The sequence below is a fragment of the Orcinus orca genome, chromosome 16 (assembly GCF_937001465.1).
Source record: "Orcinus orca chromosome 16, mOrcOrc1.1, whole genome shotgun sequence".
NCBI classification, from domain to species: Eukaryota; Metazoa; Chordata; class Mammalia; order Artiodactyla; family Delphinidae; genus Orcinus; species Orcinus orca.
Window position 1 is genome coordinate 51,172,849 of NC_064574.1, and position 21,224 is coordinate 51,194,072.

Below are 21,224 nucleotides of genomic sequence, written 5' to 3' on the forward strand. Positions count from 1 at the left end.
AGGGCAGGGCTTTGTTTCTGTAAAGGGCCACGTGTGATATGCCTTGGCTGCCTGTTCTTTTTGCTTACAACTTTTTGAAAAGGTAGAAACCATTCTTAGCTCACAGGTCATAAAGTGAGGCCACTGGCTGGATTGAGCCTGGGGACCATAGTTTGCCAGCCCTTGGAGTAGAGAGCCGAGGCCCAGGGGCAGGGGAAGGTCCTGTTTGGGTGGGTTGTGACCTTCACTGCTTTGCTGCCTTCTTGGGTCGGAGTAGCTGCACTGGCTTTTTAGACACAGAGCACAGGACTCTAGCAACACCTGCCCTGCTGTGGCCGTGGGCCCATCTTTGCCAGGCCCATCTGGGCTCCCTCACTGGCTGTCTCTTGGTGTTGCAGCTCTGGCCAGGCTACCTCAGCTCTACAGGAACTTTGCAGCAGAGCAGTACGCCAGTGTGTTTGCTATCTCCCTGCCGTATACCAACCCCTCCAAGTAAGTGCTGCCGTGTATCCCTATGAGACCCTACCCCTCCTGGTTGTGGCCCAGGCCAGCTGGAGGCCTCTGCTTGCTGGAGGCCAGGCCTCTCGGAGTAGAAAGCCACATAGGCTCCCTGTGGCCATAGCACCTCTGATCTGCACCCCCAGCTCCTGGCTCATTTCCCTCGGGTGCCATGCTGGACCTCCAGCACTTCTCTTTTCTTCTTGTCGCAGGTTCAATCAGTACATTGTGTGCCTGGCCCATCACGTCATAGCCATGTGGTTCATTAGGTGCCGCCTGCCCTTCCGGAAAGATTTTGTTCCTTATATCACTAAGGTAAGCCAGCGGAGGCCGCGTCCTTTGTTAGGGCCGGGACCTGCTTTGCCGCTGGCTCACCATGGCTGGATCAGGGTGATGGGCAGGGGAGAGAGAGGTGGGGCGCCACTGGGACACAATTCTGCCACCCTTGTCCTGGGCCTGTAGCTCATCCCAGGCTCACAGTGTACCTGGGCTGGCAGGTGTGGAGGGAAGGAGCCTGTGGGTGCCTGGAGGGCCAGTACCTTCTGGCCTGCGGCTCAGGTCTGCTCCACTCTGCCAGGGTCTGCGCTCCAACGTTCTCCTGTCTTTTGATGACACCCCCGAAAAGGACAGCTTTAGAGCACGGAGCACCAGTCTCAACGAGAGGCCCAAGAGGTGCGGGGCCTGTGTGGGCGGGCCTGGTGTCAGTGGGGCAGGGCAGGCCCGCAAGCTGTGGCCTGTGGCCGGCATGGTGCGTACGGGCTGGGGCTGAGGGCACGCCCTGCGCAGACCATGCTGGGCTCCAAGGTGCCCTGGGGTTGTGAAGCAGGGCGGGGCCTGAGAAGGCTGCAAACGCCCCACACGTGGCTGGAGAGGCCAGCGCTGCTCCTCAGCAAGCCGGTTGCTGTGGCCTGTGGTGTTGTGGAGCCTGCGTGCTGGGTCGTGGCCAATCCTGCCTGGGTGACGGGCGAGTACAGATTTGCTGAGTTGGAGATTGAGGTGCTAGTTCTAGGGCGTCAGGTTTTGGGACTGACTCCGCTGAATAAGCCCAGGGTTGCATCAGGGCAGCTGACTCCTGAGAAGCCAAACACCTGGCCTGGATGGGAGGATCCAGGGTCCACAGATGCCCAGCCTCGGGCCAGGGTGGCTTGTCCCCCGAGCTCTCGCCCAGCCCATTGCTAATGGGGTCATGCTCTTCTTCATCACAGCCGCTTTCGCCAAATCTGAGAAGAGCCGTGCTAGGCCTTGTGGTTTCGTTTGCATTTCATTTGAACGGCTGCCCCCCTTCCTGTCCCCCACCTTCCTGTCCAAGCTTTTTTGGCTCTCCCTAGGTGGGAATACGGCATTTTCCAGAATGACCACGTCAGTGTGACCTAAGTCAGAAGCTGTTCTCTCAAGGTCCTGGTGGCTGGGGGCCAGGGCCTTGAGCTAAGAACTGACCTCTTTTTGAGCTATGACCTTCGGGGCCTCAGCACCTGGTCCCGAGCGGGTGGGCGGGACGCCTGGTCAGCACAGCCTGGAATCTGCCGTGCGATGCGGTCCACACACATTTAGTTTGCACTAATGTTCTTTGTTTTGGTATCATGCGTGAAACCTTACTTTTTCTGTCATGTTTACAAGATGTATTTTCATGCATTTTTGTTTTCTGTTTCTTCCCCCTGCTAACTGGCCTCTGGCATGGTTTTTTGTTCATCTCACCCGTGGGCTCTCCATCCTGACCCTGTGGCCTGTGACCTTTCCTCCTCATCCCTCCAATGGCTTGTTTTCCCCTCCCGGGAGCTGGGCTCTCTGGGGCTTGGGCCTTCCTTCCTCACCTGGTAGTTTGAGGATAGCCAGACCCCCCAAACAAGGCTTGAATAACTCTCCACCCGTGAAAGAATTCAAGGAGAGCTCTGCAGCCGATGCCTTCCGGTGCCGCAGCATCAGTGTGTCTGAACATGTGGTCCGCAGGTAGTGGGCTTTGTTGGGTGGGGGGCTCAGACCCTGGAGCTTGGCCCGTGAAGTGGCGCTGCCAGGCGGGAGCACCCGGGTGGCGGTGCATGGGGCTGCTTGCATGACCTCATCTCCTGCCCACGCCCTCCCTGGCCAGAGCTGGAGGAGCGCCCAAGTGGCAGCCCTCAGGCCGCAGGGGCCCGTCCTGCCAAGCCCTGCCCTTGGGCCCGGGGAGCCTGGTGGAGAGGGGTGGAAAGGTTGCATTCTGTCACCAAGGCTCGTATGGGTGCGGGCTGGCTGCACAGCATACTCAGAGGCCGGCCTGGGAGCCTAAAGCAGGGTGACCACTGTGAGATAGAGGGTGTCCAGTGGCAGCGCCCACAGGCCTCTCCCTGGTGGTCAGGGGCCTTTGCAAATGAAAGCAGCGCCCATGCAGGTCAGGTGGGGACACACTCTCCAGGGTTCGGCTTTTCTTTCATATTCTCTTCAGTGGACTTTCTTCTTAAGCTTTTTTTCTAGAAAAGGTCTGTTTTCTGCTGTAGCTGAGAGGGAATGGGGGCTTTTGTGTAGGTCAGTGGGCTGGGGGCCAGCCTGCGAGAGGCCGGGCAGGGGAGGCCTGGCCTCTCCAGGGGTGCAGTCTCATCACTTCTCCCTGCTGTGTCCGGGTGCAGGTGTGGGCTCTGGCGGGGGGAGGGTTATTGCTTCGTGCCGACAGGCCAGGCTGCACTGTCTCCTCACCTGGAAGCTCCTTCAGGCCTCAGTGTCCCACAGCTCGGAGACCCACCCGCTTGCTGACGCCTGACTGGGGCTCCAGCCTCAGGCTGGCTTCCACCAAGTGGTGTTTGACTTGGTGGGGAGCTGGGGTTGGGGAGTGGTCAGTGAGGCTCTCCTTTTAGCTCTTTTCCAACAAATTCTTTATCATGAGCAAAACTCGGCAAAGGGAGTATGAAATTTGTATCAGAGTGAAACCTGCACAAGCCCCTCCTCCTGGTCACTGGGGCAGGGCCGGGGCGGCCCAAGTGTGTGGGTGAAGAGCCTCACACAAAGCCCAGACCCTTCCTGTCCTCCATGGGAGGTGGCCTTGTGGGCAGAATGCAATCTTTGTCTGTGTGTCCTGTGGTCTCCGTGTCTCTGCATGACTACACTGTTCTGCCACAAAGCCATCACCTGACTCTTCTGCGCTTCGGTGAGGGGACAGCCTGTCTCTCCCCATCTCCTAAGCCTCTGCTCCGATGAGCGGGCCTGGGTCTCTCCCATGAGCCCCTGTCTGCCCACCCCCTGGGATGATGTGTCCACTCGGTTTGCCAAGCTGTGGCTCGACTGGCCACACGCCCTGGCGGGTCTTTCTGAGTGCAGCCCTCTCAGCACCTGCATGCCTTGAGCTTTGGCCCCGGTGGTAGATGGCTCAGCCCCCACCTGGCACCCTGACCTCGCCGTGACTCCTCCCTCCAGCAGGATCCAGACATCTCTCACGAGCGCCAGCTTGGGGTCTGCAGATGAGAACTCAATGGCCCAGGCTGACGACAACTTGAAAACTCTCCACCTGGAGCTCACAGAGACGTGTCTGGACATGATGGCCAGATACGTGTTCTCCAACTTCACGGCGGTCCCCAAGAGGTGCGAGTCAGGCTCCAGGACTGGGGCAGGGCAGGAGGGCAGGGCCTAGCTTTTCTTCTATGACTGCACTTGGTCAAAGGGACAGCAGGAGTGGCACGTGGGACTTCTTCTTGCGGGTGAGGTATTGACCAACATTCCTATGCTTTCAGGTCCCCCGTGGGAGAGTTCCTCCTGGCAGGTGGCAGGACGAAAACCTGGCTGGTTGGGAACAAGCTTGTCACCGTGACGACGAGCGTGGGAACTGGGACCCGGTCTCTGCTGGGCCTGGACTCAGGAGAGCTGCAGGGGGGCCCAGAGTTGAGGTGACCACCTTTCTGCCCCTGCCTGCCTGACCTTGATGGTGGCTGTCCTGAGCCCAGGCCTGCATGAGACAGTGTCGTGCTGGCCTGGAGCCCCTGGAATACCTTGGTTACGCTCTGTGGTGACCCTTCTGTCCTCAGCTCTGACCCCAGTGTGCACGTGAGACAGACAAAGGAGGCACCAGCCAAGCTGGAGTCCCAGGCTGGGCAACAGGTGTGCCGTGGAGCCCGGGACCGGGTCCGCTCCATGTCTGGTGAGCCTCTGCCCACCCTGCCTCCCTCCTGGGTGCCTCTGCAAGTCCCTGTGCTCAGGAAGGTCCTGGGAGCTGAGGATCAAGGCGGCTGGCTTTATTTAGGCCTGCTCCAATTTTTGAATAACTAGAGTGCTGTCTGTGAGCCCTTGTCACGGGGTTGGGGTGTGGGGGGACATGACCTTCTGTGCAGCTGTGGCACGAGGCCTACTTGCCGCTGGGGGCCTGTTCTCGTGGTCAGTGTTTCTTATGAGCCCTCAGCAGTCCTGGCCCTCAGCCCAGCTCACCCCTTGAGCTTTTTACTCTACTGTAGCTGAAATGAGCCATGGTCTGACTATGGGACAGGTGATGGGGGCCCTTCCTGCTGCCCTGGGTCCGCCAAGGCCGACACTGACACTGGAAGAGGGCCATGCCTGGGGATGGCTGAGCTGCCTCTGGGCACTAGCTCAGGGCTTGGCCAGCCCAGGCCCCAGGTGGAGCAGCCAGGCCTTGCCAGTGGCTTTTCCACTGGGTGGTGGTGGTCACCAGCCCTCCTGCTCTCCTCCTCAGGGGGCCATGGCCTTCGAGTTGGTGCCTTGGATGCTCCAGCCTCCCACTTTCCTGGCAGCCCTGCTTCCCCGGGCTTACAGACTGCTCCAGCCAGCAAGCCCGAGAAAGCCTCAGCCAGCACCCAGCTACCGGCACAGAAGGAGAAGACAAACCTGGCGGCTTACGTCCCCCTGCTGACCCAGGGCTGGGCAGAGATCTTGGTCCGGAGACCCACAGGTACCCCAGGGGTGGACCTGCGCTCAGCTGTCCTGGGCCGCTGTCAACCCGTAGTGTGGGACAGTTACATAAAGACTCTGGACACACAGAAGCCAGTGGCAGGCAGACTGGGCCACGGGAGCAATTTGGAGGTGACTTTTGAGCCGAGTCCCCAGAGAGGAACAGTGAGGGGAGGTCCCATGGCTAAGTGAGGAGAAGGTCTGTCCTGGTCTGCTCAGGCTGCCATAACGAAGCACCACAGACTGGACAGCTTAAACAACAGAATTTATTTCCTCCCAGCCCTGGAGCCTGGAAGTGCAAGGTTAGGTTGTCGGCAAGGCTTGTTTCTCCTATGGCCTCTCTCCTTGGCTTTTAGATGGCCGTCTCCTCACTGCATCCTCACGCGGTTGTCCCTCTGTGTCTTAATCTTGTTTTAAGGATATCAGTCAGAATGGATTAGGGTTCATCTGTGCGGTCTTATTTTACCTTAATTACCGCTTTAAAGAGCCTGTTTCCAAATGCAGTCGTTTTCTGAGGTCCCAGAGGTTAGGGCTCCAACACGTGAATTTGGGGGGACACAACTCAGTCCACGACAGGGCCGTTTCAGCCAAGGCCCAGAGCCTGGGAGGAATCTCAGGTGCAGTGTGGGGCCAGTGGTGACCGAGTGGTGAGGAGAGGGATGGGGTGCTGGCCCCATGGAGGCCTTGCGTGCTGGGCTGTGGGGCCGTGGGGGTTGGGGCAGGGAGAGGCTCCTCGTGTGTGTTAGCCCAGTCCTCCCAGTTCCTGTGAGGGCATGGCCGTGGGGGAGGCAGGAAACCAGGTGGGCTGGGAGGAGGTGGACTGAGGTCAGATGAGATGCTGGGATGTGAGGCTGCTCAGTGAGGAAGGTCAAGTCCAAGCGTGGTCCTCTGGGCCTGGAGGGGAGAGTGGACAGAGCCCAGAAGCCTCTCTGAGCCCCACCCAGAACCCCCCTTTGGGGAGGAGTCTGCTGCGCTGAGTTGCCTTGGCTGCTCGCCCTCTGGCCCTGAGCCTGGCTGAGCCTGTCCTGAGTGTGGGAACTGCCCTGGGGCAGCAGGTGCTGTGAGCTAAGGGCCCCTCATGCTTGTCACTGAGGCTAGTGACCACTGGTGGCTGCCCTGACCTCAGGGCCGGGGCAGGGGGACTGGGGGTGGGAGCGTCAGGGCAAGGCCAGGGGCGTGCCTTGCCTGGTCCCCCCACCATTACTCCCTGGTGGAGCACGAGTCATGCTCCCGAAAGGCCAGCGTGGCTGGGGCTGCCTGGGGAGGTCCGGGAGGGGATGGCTGTTCGGATGCGCTGGGCCCGAGCCCTGAGCCCTGTGGGGTGCTGGCTGCCCCTCTGCAGGGAACACCAGCTGGCTGATGAGCCTGGAGAACCCACTCAGTCCCTTCTCCTCGGACATCAACAACACGCCCCTGCAGGAGCTGTCCAATGCCCTAATGGCCGCCGAGCGCTTCAAGGAGCGTCGCGACACGGCCCTCTACAAGTCGCTGTCGGTGCCAGCGGCCGGCTCAGCCAAGCCCCCCCCACCCCCACGCTCTAACACAGGTGAGCGCTGGCCTCTCGCCCACCTGGTGTGCCCTGTCTGATGGCAGATGCGCCTGGGGTGGGGTCCTGAGCCTTGGTGCTGCCAGCCTCAGGCATTGGGAGAAGGCTGGCCGTGGGGGGATGCCCATTTCCAGAGAGCGGGGACTGCTCCTGCAGGGGCGACCTTCTTTGGAGGCGCGGTACCATGAATCGGTGGGCTCAAGGCCCTGCTCAGCTGGCCCTACTCATGGGGTGGACACGGGCAGGGCCAAGCGAGGCCTTGGTTCTGCACCTCCTCTGGGTGCCTGGTGCCAAGGGTTCCAGGAGGCTGCCACACTTCTGCTTGGGTTTGGGTTTGGGTTTGGGTTTGGGTTTGGGTTTGGGTTTGGATGCGCCGAGCATACCTGAGCCTGCCTGCGCCTGCCTGCGCTCTCACGGCCCTGCCCAGCTGGGCCCATGCTGTCCTTCAACCCCCGGCCTTCCCTGTGGCCAGATGACACTTAGAGGCTGAGGACCTCTACTCACGAGAAGGAGGGATGCACTCCCGCCAGATGTTCGCTCAAGCAGCTTGGAGAGCTGGGACCCGTGTGTGCCACACCCGCCCCTCCAGCCGATCGCTGGCCCTCCCCTCTCTCTCTCCAGGCTCTGGGTCTGTGCAGGACTAGTGGTGCCTGTGCTCTCTGCTCGACCTGTGCGTAGTCTCTCCTTCTGCTGACTGGCCGCTCATGGTTTCCCTTGCAGTGGCCTCTTTCTCCTCCCTGTACCAGTCCAGTTGCCAAGGAAAGCTGCATAGGAGCATTTCCTGGGCAGGTATTCGTGCGTCTCTTTAAGGAAAGCGGTGTTTGCTGCAGAGCACCACTTTGCCCCCTAGATGCTGACTCATCGTCCCTCATCCGCTCACCCCTCCATGATGGCACCTCAGCCTCTCGTCGCCCTCTGGGTGCAGGGCCCTGACTCGTACGAGGACATTGGTGCCGAATGCGTTTGCTTTGCCAGCGGGAACCCCCACTGTCTCGCGCTTTCATGGCTGAGCTCTGTTCCTGAGCCAGACAGGCCCTCCTAGCCCCTTCAGGCCTGAGGAGGTGACCTCGGGCAACTGAACCCCAGAGGCCGACGGAGGATAGCTCTTGGGGTACGAGCCTGGCTCTGGGCCTCGGCCGAGCTGCCCCTGCCCTGGCCTCTGGTGCTCTGACTGGCTTTGTGAACCCACAAATTGGGACGTGTCTACCTTTCACAGTAGGCTGGCCGAGGGCCTTGCAGACCGGCTTCTGGCCCGTGGCTCCCAGGCCCCGGCAGGGAGGGTGTGGCCTGCTCGGGGCTCCAGCCGCCCGGGCCCTACTGCATGGGCAGGAGCCAGCTAGGAGCGTGCAGTGGCAGAGGGGCTCTTATGGGCAGCTAATGGACTGCGCGTGTGCGGGGCTGCGTGTGGGCGGCGCTAACCCAGTTGCTTCTTCTCACCCCCCTTGCCCTGGTGCTGGCACAGGAAACGCGGCTTGGGGGCGTCATGCTCTCTCCTAAGTGCGCCCGGCTCGGAGTCGGCCTGGACTCGGAAGGCGAGCCTCCGCTCTCCAGAATGGCTCCCGAGCCTGTGTTCCCACACAGGGACTTTCCCGCTGCAGTCTTTCGACCGGGGCCAAGCAGGGAGGAGCTCTGGCTTCTCCCCAGTTCCTGAGGGCTGGTGTAGGCATGCCCTCCTCCTGAGCCGAGGCCCCGTCTCAGGCGGGGCGGGGGGTGGGGGGCTTCCTCATGGGAGTCCGGCCTGCCCTTGCCCACCTGCCTTGCTGAAGGAGCAGAGATGGCTTCTGTGGACACTGGGGTGGATGGGTGGGGACTAGAGGAGGCAGATGTCCTCTCATCCTGACCCCTGGGAGCCCATGTAGGAGACACCCTGTGTCAGGGCTCATACCCAGGGTGCTCAAGAGTGCCCTCCTCCAGCTGGCTCGATGGGAGGGGGTGGCCCTGCTGGGGGGCCACTGTGCCCTCTCGTGGGGGAAAAGCTGGTACCCCTGAGGCCACGTGAGCTCCTGGCGGCCGGGCTGGCACCCAGCAGCACCGTGTGTGTCTTTCCAGACTCTGCAGTAGTTCTGGAGGAGGGAAGTCCAGGCGAGGCTAGTTTGCCAGTGGAGCCCCCCGAACTGGAAGACTTTGAGGCAACCCTAGGCACAGACGGGCGCTATCGGCACGCTGAAGCTTTCAGCAGGGTGAGTGCAGCTGGGGACCAGAGCCGGCCTGAGGGTCCCTGTTGGTGCTGCCATCTGGACCTCCATGGCCAGGCAGGCCTCTAGACCTCAAGCCCAGCTACTTGGCGGGGGGGGGTCGGGTGGGAGGCGGGGGCTGAGGCAGGGGCTGAGTCGGGGGTGGGGGCAGGTGTGGGACCTCCACCTTAAGCTTTGTGGCACATCACTGATTTGCTCTGAACTCTAGAAAGTTTTTCCACTGTTCCGCCCACCCCATCCCCTTGCCTTTTCTTATCTAAAAAAACGGCTAGATGTTCTACCAAGTCCCTGCTGTAAGACAGTGTGGGGTTTTCCAGTGGTCTACCCAGGGATATAGCTTCTCATTGCTGGTATCCTTTCGTCTGCGAGGCTCTTGTCTCCTCTGCTGAGCGTGGGGCACAGGGAGGTGCTTTCAGGGGATGGGGGGACCATCAGTTCGGTGCTGGGCAGCTCCATGGCCCTGGGCTGGAGGATGGGTGGGGCCTTGTTGCCTCCAGGTGGGGTCAGTGGTGCCTCTTTTTTTTTTTTTTAGTATATTGAATTTTCATTGTTGTTGGTTGTTTTTAATTTATTTTTGGCTGTGTTGGGTCTTCGTTGCTGTGCATGGGTTTTTCTCTAGTTGCAGCGAGCGGGGGCTACTCTTGGTTGAGGTGTGCGGGCTTCTCGATGTGGTAGCTTCTCTTGCTGTGGAGCACAGGCTCTAGGCGCGTGGGCTTCAGTAGTTGTGGCTCGCGGGCTCTAGAGCACAGGCTTAGTAGCTGTGGCGCACGGGCTTAGTTGCTTCGTGGCATGTGGGATCTTCCCAGACCAGGGCTCGAACCTGTGTCCCCTGCATTAGCAGGAGGATTCTTAGCCACTGCGCCACTAGGGAAGTCCCCTCAGTGGTGCCTCTTGATGAAGATTTTCTTTGGATATACTCTTTGCAGTCATCTTCGACCTCCAGCCAGGAGGAGAAGTCATTCCACGCCGAGGAGTTGGCTGCTGGGGGGATCCCCATCGAGCGGGCCATCTCCTCTGAGGGCTCCCGGCCCTCTGTGGAGCTCGCCTTCCAGCCCTCGCAGCCCCTGAGCAAGTCAAGCTCATCGCCTGAACTACAGACGCTGCAGGACATCCTTGGGGACCCTGGGGACAAGGCTGATGTCGGCCGGCTGAGCCCTGAGGCCAAGGCCCGGTCACAGTCAGGGATCCTGGACAGGGAAGGTGCTGCCTGGTCAGCCCCAGGCGAAGAGAGCCAGGGCCAGGGTCCCACCCAGCCTGAGGGTCCCTTGCCTTCCAGCTGTCCCCGCTCCCCCAGTGGGCTGCGGCCTCGAGGCTACACTATCTCTGATTCGGCCCCGTCACGCAGGGGCAAGAGGGTGGAGAGGGACGCCTTCAAGAGCAGAGCTGGGACCTCCAATACCGAGAAGGTGCCGGGTATCAACCCTAGGTGAGCCTCGCCCTCCTGGTGGGAGTGCCCGGATGTTCCCTGTGGGGACGTGGTGCCTGAGGGGCCCAGGACAGAGCAGGCTGGGGTACAGGTCTGCACATCCTCTGCCCCATGGCTGCTCGGAGCCACAGGAGAGAGTAGCTCCTTGGGTGATGAGGCTCGGGCCCTGCTGCTCTCCACATGGGCTGTGACCGTATTGGCTAAGACCCTGGACCTGGGCTTGTAGCTCCAAGCCCAGCCCCTATCATCTCTCTTCCCCTGCAGCTTTGTGTTCCTGCAGCTCTACCACTCACCTTTCTTCGGTGATGAGTCCAACAAGCCAATCCTTTTACCCAATGAGGTAGGCGGGCCCTCTCTCCCCTCAGGGTCCCCCTGGAGCCTGGCTGGGGGTGCACAGTGGGATGATGCCCCAGGGCTGGGCAGTGGGGGCTATAGCCCAGGCTCGTGGAGGGCTACGGCCTCAGGTCCCCACGGCAGCCTGCGGTAACCTGCCTGCGTGAGGAGAGGCCTCTCCTGGACAGGCATTGGGCTGGGGCTTGCTGGGCAGGGCTGGTGGTAGGGGACAGCCTCTGCCCTGGGCTCAGGCAGGGCTCTGTGGCTACAGTCTTTTGAGCGGTCAGTGCAGCTCCTTGACCAGATCCCATCGTATGACACACACAAGATCGCCGTCCTGTACGTGGGAGAAGGCCAGGTAAGGCTGCCAGGCTGGCAGGGGCCAGCCTGCATGCTGGGCAGAGCTGGGCGTCCACCCCACCGGGGCTGGGGGGTCTGGGCCCTTGTCCTCCGCAGAGCTTGGTCACTGCAGGGCCGCTGGAGTGTCGGGTGCCCATTGAGCTCCGTGCCAGGGATCCAGGAGTGAGAGTGACAGGTAGTGTGTGAGCACGTGGTGCACGGAGTGGCGAGGACTGAGGAGGAGGAGGAGGTGGCGGGTCCAGGGAGCCTGCGCAGGTGTGAGCGACACGCTTTTCATGTCGCTGATCCGAGGGAGGTGACATGGAGTGCAGACGTGGAAGAAGTGAGGGAGGCGAGCGCACATGCAGGTGGGGGCGGCATAGTGCGCTCCTGGGCCAGCGCAGAGGGGAGGGGTGCCGGGCGGGGTGGGGGCGGGAAGTAGTGGGGCTGTGGTAGGAACTCAGCACCCAGTGAGATGGGAGGGCCTCAGGTGGTTCCAAGCGAAGGGTTCAAGTTGACTCGACCTGAGTCTCAAAAGCACCCTCCGGCTGAGGCTGAGAACTGGCAGAGGTGCGGCAGTGGGTGGAGTGAGAGGCAGGTTGGAGGAGCAGGGACAGAGGGGTGCCGAGGGCTCTGGGTGTGTTCTGAAGCTGAGCTGGCCCAGTTTAGTGACAGGCTAGTTACGAGAGAGTGGGGGAGCGGGGTGACACACCTGGGCAACGACGGGAATGAAGCTGCCTCACCCTGAATGAAGCTTCCTCGCCAAGTCGGGTCGATGGCAGAAGTGGGGCTGTCTGCCCAGCCACACCAGTCACCCCTCCTCTGGGTCCCCAGCAGCAACAAGCCCTTGGGGTCCTGAGAGCCAGGGAGGGGCAGCATGTGGCTGGGGGGTGGCCTGGGAGCAGGTGCCACCGTGCCCCGCTTGTCTCCCTGCAGAGCAACAGTGAGCTCGCCATCCTGTCCAATGAGCATGGCTCCTACAGGTACACAGAATTCCTGACGGGGCTGGGCAAGCTCATCGAGCTCAAGGACTGCCAGCCGGACAAGGTGTACCTGGGCGGCCTGGACGTGTGCGGCGAGGACGGCCAGTTCACCTACTGCTGGCATGACGACATCATGCAAGGTGTGTGCCCTCCCCCGCCTGCTCCTCCCAGCTCCTGCAGGCCCTCAGGAGCCTCCGGAGAAACCTAGCCCTCCTCTCAGGGGCACTGAGGGCTGCACCCACTGCCACCTGTCCTGGCCCCCAGCCTCAGCCTGAGGAGCCCTCACTGGCACCCTGCCTGGGTTGGCGCCACCCCGCTCAGCTCCGCTCCGCCCTGCAGCCGTCTTCCACATCGCCACCCTGATGCCCACCAAGGACGTGGACAAGCATCGCTGTGACAAGAAGCGCCACCTGGGCAACGACTTCGTGTCCATTGTCTACAATGACTCTGGCGAGGACTTCAAGCTCGGCACCATCAAAGTGAGCAAGGGGCCCAAAGGGCAGGTGGGCGTGGATCTGGGCCCCAGGCTGGAAGCCGGATCTCTCTGGGGAAGTGCCCCCTGTTCTGTGTTGAGCAGAGATAGCGAGCTTCGCTGGGTCAGCGTTGGTGACATCACGACCCGCTTGTGTAACCCCCTGAGGTGGCGGGCCCCGACCTGGGCCGTGTCCTCTTCTGTGATGAGGACAATACCCGTTGGTTTCCTCTTGGAGCCGTGCACTGCTGTGGGTTTTGTGCGACTGTGCTTGGCGGGTGCACGGCAGGTGGTGGGTACGCAGCGTTTGCTTGTAACAACCCTGAGCCCTGTCCCCCAGTCCGTCCCTCATGTCGTCGCTCAGCGGTTGGGCTGGGCCTGGTATCACCCGCTTTCCTAGAGGAAGTCGCTGGGGCTCGAGGTCCCATGGGGAGGAGGCGGGCTCAGTGCAGGTGGCTTGTCACAGGGTGGCCATGTGTGGATGAGCTGCAAGGCCGAGTGGGTGCCTGGCGCAGCCCAGGGTCTGAGGTGCCAGTGCTCAGGGGCGTTGGGATTTATTCTGAGTGCATTGAGCAGCCTTGCAGGAGGTCACTGAACACAGACCCCCTGAGGTTTGGGGCAGAGACTCTGGTAGAGGCAGGAGTGTCTGGGGAGGCCGAAGTGGGCCTCCTGCATTGTAGAGCTGTTGGGGGGGGGGGCGGGGGACACACACACACACACACCCTCAGAGGGGCCTGAGGTGTGGATGCTCCGTGTGCCATCCTGGGCGGCCCAGGAGCTCCACATGCTACTCTCAACCAACAGTGAGGCAGGTGTCTCCTGGGCAGCACAGAAGCCCTGGGCAGTGTGGAGGGATTGGGAGCTGTGTGACCGTCTGGCTTATGCAGGCTGTACGTGAGGCAGTAGAGGGGTGACAGGGTGGTGGCCCCCAGGCCAGGTGAGAAGTAAGTGTGGGTGTGCAGGTGGCGGCTACATGTGCTGAGTTAGCGAGCATCTAACCAACGAGCCAGCTGCCCTCCTGGGCTAAGTGTGGGGTGGCAGAAAGTGGCCCTTGGTGCTGGGGTGACCCCTGCTCTTGTCCGGGCAGGGCCAGTTCAACTTTGTCCACGTGATCATCACTCCCCTGGATTATGAGTGCAACCTGGTGTCGCTGCAGTGCAGGAAAGGTGAGGCGCGGGGCCAGGTGGGGAGGCACCCGGGGCTCTGAGCCCCACATGAGTGCTGTGTCTCCCCAGACATGGAGGGCCTCGTGGACACCAGCGTGGCCAAGATCGTGTCTGACCGAAACCTGCCCTTCGTGGCCCGTCAGATGGCCCTGCACGCAAATGTGAGCAGAGGTGGCCCCCGGGAGGTGGGTGGGACAGGCCCACAGGTGCCACCTGTGCAGGGCTCACTGTTCTGCCCTCCCCGCCCCAGATGGCCTCGCAGGTGCACCACAGCCGCTCCAACCCCACCGACACCTATCCCTCCAAGTGGATTGCCAGGCTCCGCCACATCAAGCGGCTCCGCCACCGGGTAGGGAGGTTGGGCCATGGGCATGCTGGGCATTGGGGGCGGGGGCGCTCCCTCAGAGATGTGGTGGCTGACTGGGGGTGCTGGTATCCAGCCTGGGGAGCATGTGTTGCCCCTTCTGGACTTGCTGCTGAAGCTCCCTCTCCCTCAGATCCGTGAGGAAGCCCACTACTCAAACGCCAGCCTGCCCCTGATGCAGACTCACCCTCCTGGCCACGCCAAGGCCCCCACGCAGGCCCCAGCTGAGTCCACGCCCACCTACGAGACAGGCCAGCGGAAGCGCCTCGTCTCCTCCGTGGATGACTTCACTGAGTTTGTGTGAGGCTGCACGGGGGCTGGTGCCTGGTCCTGTTGGGGCTTCTCTGAGATGCTGAGCACGTGCCTGGGCTCCCCCAGCTGTCACCTGAGCAGCCGTGCTGCCGGACTCTCCCTGCCCCCATGAGGCACACTGGGTGGTATTTATTTGTGCAAATAAAGTGCTGGTGTGGCCCAGGCCTGTGTACGTGGACACAGACACTGGAGTGGACACGGACACTGGAACGGTCAGTCAACTCATTTATTTGACTTCGTCTGTTGGGTGGGGTGGGATCAAGGCTGTAGCTTTGGCCATGCCCACTGGAGTGGGGAGGGGGCCTGTCAGGCTGCTGTTGGGGCCTTGCCCTCAGGAAAGCCTCACATGTGCACTGTCATGCTCACCTCCCCTGGCCCGGGAGCCAGCCCCCGGGGAGAGATCTTTCCCCTTACCCACCCTAGGGCCCCGTGCCATGCACTGGTGCTGCCCCTCACCCAGACCCACCAGCAGGCCTGGGCAGGGGAGGAGAATAAGGCCATGGTGGTGACAAGAAGGGCCCGGGGTGGTTGCACCCCTCCAACCGTCCTCTGTGCCCAGCACCTGCCCAAGGCCAGGCTTGGAGCCAAGAAGTGGCTGTTGCTTCCCTAGCCGTGTGGGCAGGTGTCTGGGGAGGGAGGCCAGCTCTGCAGTCCCAGCTCCCCCTTAAGGTGGGTGACAGTGGGCACAGGCTGTTTCAGCCACCAGGCCCCTTGGCCCTATTGAAAAATAAAAGCGACGTACAAAAATATATACATTTTAACCCCACATAAATTACTGACAGACAATAGACACACAGCGGCAGCTGGAGGTGAATGCACTCAGCAGGGGGACAGAGGAGGTAATAATTTAGGGAGGAGGATGACAGGAGGTGCAGGTTCCATCCCCCATAGCCTGGATCCTTAGCAAGGGGGAGATGTCTGCCCAGGAGGTGGGGCCGGGCACAGCCCGCTGTACCTGAGGACTTGGGAAATAAATTAGCATCTCAGAGGCCGGGCACTCAGTCCAATACTGTTGTGTCCTCCCACAGGGAACTGGGGAGGGGACCCTGGGTCCTAGCTGGCCACGCGGCCTCTTTAAAGTGCTGAAGCCCACAGAGAGACACAAGTGCTGCCTGCTCTCTGGGGGACCTGCGTGCAGCTGTTCTGCCTGGCCTGAAACCTGGAGGGTGGCAGAAGGTAATAATACTGAGCGGTGTCTGCTCTGGCTCTGAGGGGCCAGAGTGAAGCCACAGGCCCACCCCAGAGAAGAGGCATGAGCCCAGATCCCCTGGGACTAAGTGCTGCTGGGGTGGATCTTGTTCTTGGCCCGCAGGGATGCCCTGCTGGGGCCTATAGCCAAGCCAACGCCTCCACTGACCCGGACAAGGCAGCTGGGCAGGACTGGCCTCAGGCCTGGGGAGGGGCTAGGGGGAGGTGAGGCTGTGGGCCCGCTGCTCCTGCGGCCATGCAGGCTCTGCAGCCGCTGCTCCAGCTGGTAGACATCCTCCGTGGCCTGGTTGAGTCGGTCAAACTGGGCGAGTAGGGCCTCAAACACGGCTTGGAGACGGGAGGGCTCAGGTTCGGGCTCCCCTCGGGGCCCTGGCCGGCCCAAGCCCACACTCAGCCCATCCAGCTGGCTGGAGGAGGTGGAGGGGCGGGAGGCGTCGGAGCCTCCGCTGGGTGGGGGCACATCCGGAGAAGACTTGGAGCCCCTGGATGAGCGGGAGGGCAGGGGCTCCATCCCTTCAAAGCGGACTTTGTGGCGGAACTGGGGGCGGCACAGGGGCTCGGTCAGTCCGGCTGCGCCCTGGGCTCAGCTGGGCCCAGGGTGCGTCCCTCTCCCCCCCACTGGGCCGTACCCACCTCCTTGACTTTGCTGAAGCCCATCCAGAGGCGCAGCCGGCGCAAGAACAGTTCCACCATCTCGTAGTCCTGCGGCTCCCAAGCTGGGCGGTACAGCTCCCCACGCAGAGCGTGGTACCGCCACCGCAGGAGGACTGCCCCCAGCCTCAGGGCACCCCACAGCCGCAGGGCCCAGAGCCCCGTGCATAGCACAGGGGACAGGCGCCAGGACTCTGCAGGGCACAGGGCAGGACCCCCAGCCTCGGGACACAGCACCAGGAGGGCCCGGGCAGCGCTCCGAAGTGAGTCCACGCAGGAGGAGACCAACTGTGGGGAAGGCGGTATGAGTGAGGCGCGGCCTGGGCTAAACCACCCTCTCCGATGGCCCCACTGGCACCTACCAGGACAGCCAGTTGCGCGTAGGCCACGGCGAGCACCACCAGGCCTAAGGCCGCCCCCACGAGCTCTGGCAGGGCCCGGCACAGCGTCTTGCCGAAAACCGACCACTGGCGCACAAAGCGCAGCTGCTGGGCAGCCTGTGGACAGAGAGCGTCAGCCGACCGACCCCGCCAACGCCGGCTCGCCCCGGGCACACCGGCCCAACACTCACCTTGACCAAAAGCAAGAAGAGCAGCGAGGCGGTCAGGCCGCGGGCCACGGCGCTCAGCTGTGCCACCTGCTCGAAGCTGGTAAAGCGGCGCGGGCGGCCGCGCAGGAAGCGGGTCCACTGGCGGTCAGCGGCGCCCAGCTGGGCCAGGCGCACCAGCGCTGCAGCCGCCGTCAGCGCCACCAGCAGCCACCGCGCCCAGGTCCCAGGCCGCGTGGCGCGCGCACGCCCCTCCCTGCGCCAGGCGCCCACCTCAGCCGCGGAGAAGTACACAGCGAACAGCAGCAGGCTCACCTGTGGGGGCGGGGCCGGGGAGGGGTCAGGACAGGGGCGCGGCCATCCGGGGCCGGGGCGGGGCCGGGGCGGGGCCTACCGAGGTGAGCAGCGGCAGCGAGAGGCCGGCGCTAAGGCGCCGCAGCGCGAACGGGCGGACGCTGAGCGCCGCTACGGCGTGTCCGGCCGCCGGGAACTCCAGGCGCAGCGTGACGGCGGCGTGCAGCCCCACCGCCGGGCTGTAGTGCGTGAGCTCCACGAACACTGCACGGCTCCTGCGCGGAGGGCCCGGAGTCAGACGGGGTGGGAAGGAAGGGGACGCGCCAGGAGAAGCCGATGCGCTCGCAGAAGAGGCTTGGGGTCAGGTTGTTGGGAGGGTGAGGCGTGCACTTGGGAGGCCGCGGGGCTGCAGGCGGGCTCGCTGGGCTCCTTCAGGGGATGATAAGAAGCAGCGAAGCTGGGCGCAGGAGTGAGCCAGCCCGCAGATGTGACCGATGTGCACAGTGGGCGGGGTTCGGGAGGGGCTGAGGGCAGGGCGCCCACCTGTTGTCGATCCAGTTGTGCAGCTGCAGGAAGCCCAGCTGCGCGCGGCTCTCTTCCAGGCTGGGCCCCAGCTCCTGCACGTAGCCCCCGCTGTCATACACGGCACAGGAGCCCCAGTACCAGACGCTGCCAGGGAGGAGGACAGTGTCAGAGCCGGCGCCATGCAGAACGTGGGAGTGGGCTGGAACGAGGGGCTCCTCTGGGGAACTCCCCCTGCCCCCTGGGCACCCTGACCTGCCCTCCGTGCTCACCCCAGCAGGTCTGGCGCCGAGTAGGCCCACATCTCAGAGCCGTTGTGGGCAGCACTCCCCCAGCCAATGCCGTAGTCGCTGGTGCTGAAGCCCCCTGAGGCTGCTAAGCACGTAGGGGCCCCTGAGCCAGGCGGGTCCAGGCAGAGCGCTGAAAGCAGAGGGCTGGGGAATGAGCCCGGCCAAACCAGGAGCATTGACTGTTCACCAGCCTCCTAGGCTGAGCTCTATGGGATCTCACCGAACCCTCCCAGCAGCCCAGAAGATAGATGTCACTGTCTCACCTACACATCGAGAAACTGAGGCAGGGAGGTCACCCAGCTAAGGGAGTTGGAACCAGACCCTGGCCAAAGGCTTCTCTTTGGAAAAAAGGATGGGTAAGTGGCAGGGTGCCCCACCCCAGCTCACCTTCCTGTAGCCGCACCTGCCGCAGTCGTGGGGGCCCCAGCTCTGGTCTCGACGGGTTCCCGTGGATGTAGGGGAGCAGCACGTGGGACATCCACGGCCAGAACTCATCAGACCTGACCACACCAGACAGAGTCACATGCTCCATCCTTCAGCTTCCGGTGCCCACCAGAGGTCAGAGGCCCAGACAGCATTGCTACTGCAGCCCCGGCCCAGCCAGGGGGAGGCGGCCAGTGCTACCCCAGGGGACGAGGCACAACCTGGTTCCTCAGCCAGGGTGTTGAGCAGTATCTGTGGTCTCTACCCATTGTCAGCAACACCCACTCCAGTTCTGACAACCAAAAATGTATTGAGGTACTTCCCGATATCCCCTAGGGGCTGGGTTGGACCAAGGGCGGGATCAAGGTGGACCCTGGTCAGCATCAGCACCACCCTGGCCAAAAAGACAGACCTGTGCCTGCATATCGGGGCGTCCATACCGGGTGATGGCCAGGAAGGCCTGGCTGTCCAGCTCCTGCTTGATGGCGCTCTGCAGGCGGTAGGCATGGTCGTGGCACGAGGTGTCCCCATAGTTGGCCAGCAGCGTCACCAGCAGGAAGAACATGTATACCAGAAGGCCCTGGGGGGCAGGGATGACCCGGAGTCAGCCGAATCCTGCCTGCCCCCACCCCACCCGTGACAGAGCAGGGCTTCCGGATGCTGGGCAGCAAAGTGCCCACAGCCAGGGGGCCTTGTGCTGAGAGCCAGGCCTGGGGGCAGACGTGGTCCGTGAAGGCCAAGGAGCCGCACCAGGGCCCAGTGAGGCCAGGAAGGAGCAGGCATTTGAGTTGGGCAGGAAGATGGGCCAGGAGGTGATAAGAGGGAGTTGGGGCGGGGGCTGCAGAGCCCTACACCACCTGCTAAAGGGCCTTTGGTGGTCAGAAAGAGGGTGCAGGTGAGACTTTTGAGAAAGGCAGGACCTCCTGGAAGATGCTGCCCTGGCCAGGAGGCCAGAGAGGGAGGGCAGGCGCTGGCTGCATGGCCTGAGCTCACCCTCAGCATCCTGTGCAGCCTCTTGACCTTTCGGGCTTCCTCCTTTGCCAGGAAGAGCGCAAAGCCATGGGGCGGCCGCACGCGGGGCACACGCTCGCTCACGGGCGTCACGGCCGGGCTTTCCACCAGCGTATCATCCTCATCAGGGTGCAGCCGCTTGGCCACCAGTGAGAAATACAGAGCTTCCAGCAGGACCTGGACCAGGGCTAGCATCAGAGGGGCCCATGGGTGCCAGAGGCTGGCAGCCTGGCCCCCCTGCATCCCACTTACCTTGAGTGGCTCCCAGCAGAGGAACGAAGCCAGGAAGCTGGAGCTGCTTGAGAGGAGCCACATGACAGACACGCTGGGGGGGAAGCCAGCGCCGACCCACCCTGACACCCCCACGGCCACGGCCACCAGGAGCAGGCTGAGCCCGTGGGCCAGGGGCGCACACCAGGCCGGCAGCAGTCGTTTCCGCAGACCCTCCACCAGCCCTGGGGAGGCAGACACAGACAGGTCACCAGCAGCACAGAGGAAGGGGTGGGGAGGGCCAACCTGGGGATTCGGGAGCGCACCTGTCCTGGACAGCTCTGCTGGCTGGGGCTGCTCCCACGTCAGGCTTGGGCTGGGCAGCCCCCTCTCCCCTGGCAGTATCAGCGTCTGATTCCTCTCACCAGGGGCACTGCACCTGAGGCACAGGCAGAGCAGCCAGCACTCACCTGTCGGCCCACACGCCACCCAAGGCGCGGCCAGCCCACCTCTCTGGGCCCGTCCATTCCCTTCTCCTGGTCCATGGAGAGAGAGGACACTGCCCCAAGCCAGGTGGAGATGGTGCTGAAGGCCAGAACACCACTGGTCACCCTGGGGAGGGGCCAGGTCACCTCCTCCGGGACCCGGTCCTCGCCTCACATCACTGTGACCTGTTGCCCCTCCGTCCTGCCACCGCTCCAGCAGCCATCGCCCCCCACAGCGCCACCATCCGGCCTCCAGCCTGGTCCCCCAGCCTGATCTCTGTGCCAGCACACCAGGCCTCGCTGCACGCGAAACCAAAGACCGGCTTCTGGACAAGGAAACGTACGTGTGTCTTTCACATGCCGAGCTGCCTGTCTCTCCCGGCGCCACCCGACCTGACCTTCCGGGCTCCAGAGCTGCTACAGAGACAGGGCAGCTACAGGAGCCAGAGCAGAGAAGAGAGAAGAGGGAGAAAGAAAAGAGGGAAGATGGTGACAGCCATGAACTGGGGACAAAGTGCACACACTTAGCAGCGGGTCTGCATCACTGTGCCCTGAAGAGAATGGACCTCCAGACACACCTGCCGCTGAGTGGCGGCAAACCTTTCTGGTTTTGTGCGTCTCCCAGGGAATAAAAGGCATTATGGCTTCTGGAGGTGGGACAGCACAGAGAGAACAGACATGAATATACAGGACACACTTTTCTCTTGAAATGGATTTTTCTGATTATAAAAGTAGCATAAACTATTTGTAGAAAATAGATTTCCATCATGCAAGGAACAGCAGTGTTAATAGTTATTTCTAGTCCTTTTTCTCTATGTGTGTTTACATTTTACATGCAGATAGAAACAAGTCGTATTGGGATCAGTGGTTCAGCTAGAATACATAGAGTTTGACATTTGACTCTAAGCTGCAGGAGAGCAAAGGCTATGTCTGATTGGGTTCACTGATTCCTTCGGTCACAACCAGCATGACGTCCCCTAACTAGATGCCAGGCCCTGCTCTACGCACTGAGACGAGCACAGTCCGTGTGCATGTCATGTGCACGTGCTGGTGGGGGAAGCAGACAGAAAGCATAAGCGAAGCAGGGGAGGACACGGAGACAGAAGCCT

The 21,224-nt window shown here is 62.3% G+C and overlaps 2 protein-coding genes across 25 annotated transcripts in view; one reads left to right on the forward strand and one right to left on the reverse strand.

Moving 5' to 3' along the window:
• The window catches only part of TSC2 (TSC complex subunit 2), a 37,295-nt gene extending 22,620 nt beyond the window's left edge, over positions 1-14,675 (forward strand). For 4 of the 15 annotated variants that reach the window (XM_033429137.2, XM_049700127.1, XM_033429145.2 and 1 more), the window contains 20 exons: positions 378-471; positions 690-792; positions 1,055-1,149; positions 2,296-2,424; positions 3,859-4,023; positions 4,173-4,325; positions 4,464-4,576; positions 5,123-5,338; positions 6,680-6,883; positions 7,604-7,672; positions 8,933-9,063; positions 10,005-10,504; positions 10,769-10,844; positions 11,109-11,195; positions 12,113-12,299; positions 12,499-12,638; positions 13,719-13,797; positions 13,867-13,958; positions 14,048-14,146; positions 14,295-14,675. In XM_033429137.2, the coding sequence (XP_033285028.1) occupies positions 378-471; positions 690-792; positions 1,055-1,149; positions 2,296-2,424; positions 3,859-4,023; positions 4,173-4,325; positions 4,464-4,576; positions 5,123-5,338; positions 6,680-6,883; positions 7,604-7,672; positions 8,933-9,063; positions 10,005-10,504; positions 10,769-10,844; positions 11,109-11,195; positions 12,113-12,299; positions 12,499-12,638; positions 13,719-13,797; positions 13,867-13,958; positions 14,048-14,146; positions 14,295-14,465 (2,903 nt within the window). In that variant the 3' untranslated portion in view covers positions 14,466-14,675. Of the gene's footprint in view, positions 1-377; positions 472-689; positions 793-1,054; positions 1,150-2,295; positions 2,425-3,858; positions 4,024-4,172; positions 4,326-4,463; positions 4,577-5,122; positions 5,339-6,679; positions 6,884-7,603; positions 7,673-8,932; positions 9,064-10,004; positions 10,505-10,768; positions 10,845-11,108; positions 11,196-12,112; positions 12,300-12,423; positions 12,639-13,718; positions 13,798-13,866; positions 13,959-14,047; positions 14,147-14,294 lie in introns of those variants that run through there. The other 11 variants (XM_033429138.2, XM_033429139.2, XM_049700128.1 and 8 more) reach the window with 11 other exon arrangements.
• Positions 14,676-14,685: 10 nt separating this feature from the next.
• The window catches only part of PKD1 (polycystin 1, transient receptor potential channel interacting), a 47,460-nt gene continuing 40,921 nt past the window's right edge, over positions 14,686-21,224 (reverse strand). For 6 of the 10 annotated variants that reach the window (XM_033429134.2, XM_033429128.2, XM_049700126.1 and 3 more), the window contains 12 exons: positions 19,957-20,549; positions 19,673-19,875; positions 19,403-19,597; positions 18,850-18,989; positions 18,374-18,486; positions 17,969-18,116; positions 17,718-17,843; positions 17,275-17,449; positions 16,905-17,195; positions 16,696-16,830; positions 16,316-16,621; positions 14,686-16,220 (listed from right to left, as the gene is read on the reverse strand). In XM_033429134.2, coding sequence (XP_033285025.2) covers positions 15,747-16,220; positions 16,316-16,621; positions 16,696-16,830; positions 16,905-17,195; positions 17,275-17,449; positions 17,718-17,843; positions 17,969-18,116; positions 18,374-18,486; positions 18,850-18,989; positions 19,403-19,597; positions 19,673-19,875; positions 19,957-20,549 — 2,899 coding nt within the window. In that variant the 3' untranslated portion in view covers positions 14,686-15,746. Of the gene's footprint in view, positions 16,221-16,315; positions 16,622-16,695; positions 16,831-16,904; positions 17,196-17,274; positions 17,450-17,717; positions 17,844-17,968; positions 18,131-18,373; positions 18,487-18,849; positions 18,990-19,402; positions 19,598-19,672; positions 19,876-19,956; positions 20,550-21,224 lie in introns of those variants that run through there. The other 4 variants (XM_033429133.2, XM_033429132.2, XM_033429131.2 and 1 more) reach the window with 3 other exon arrangements.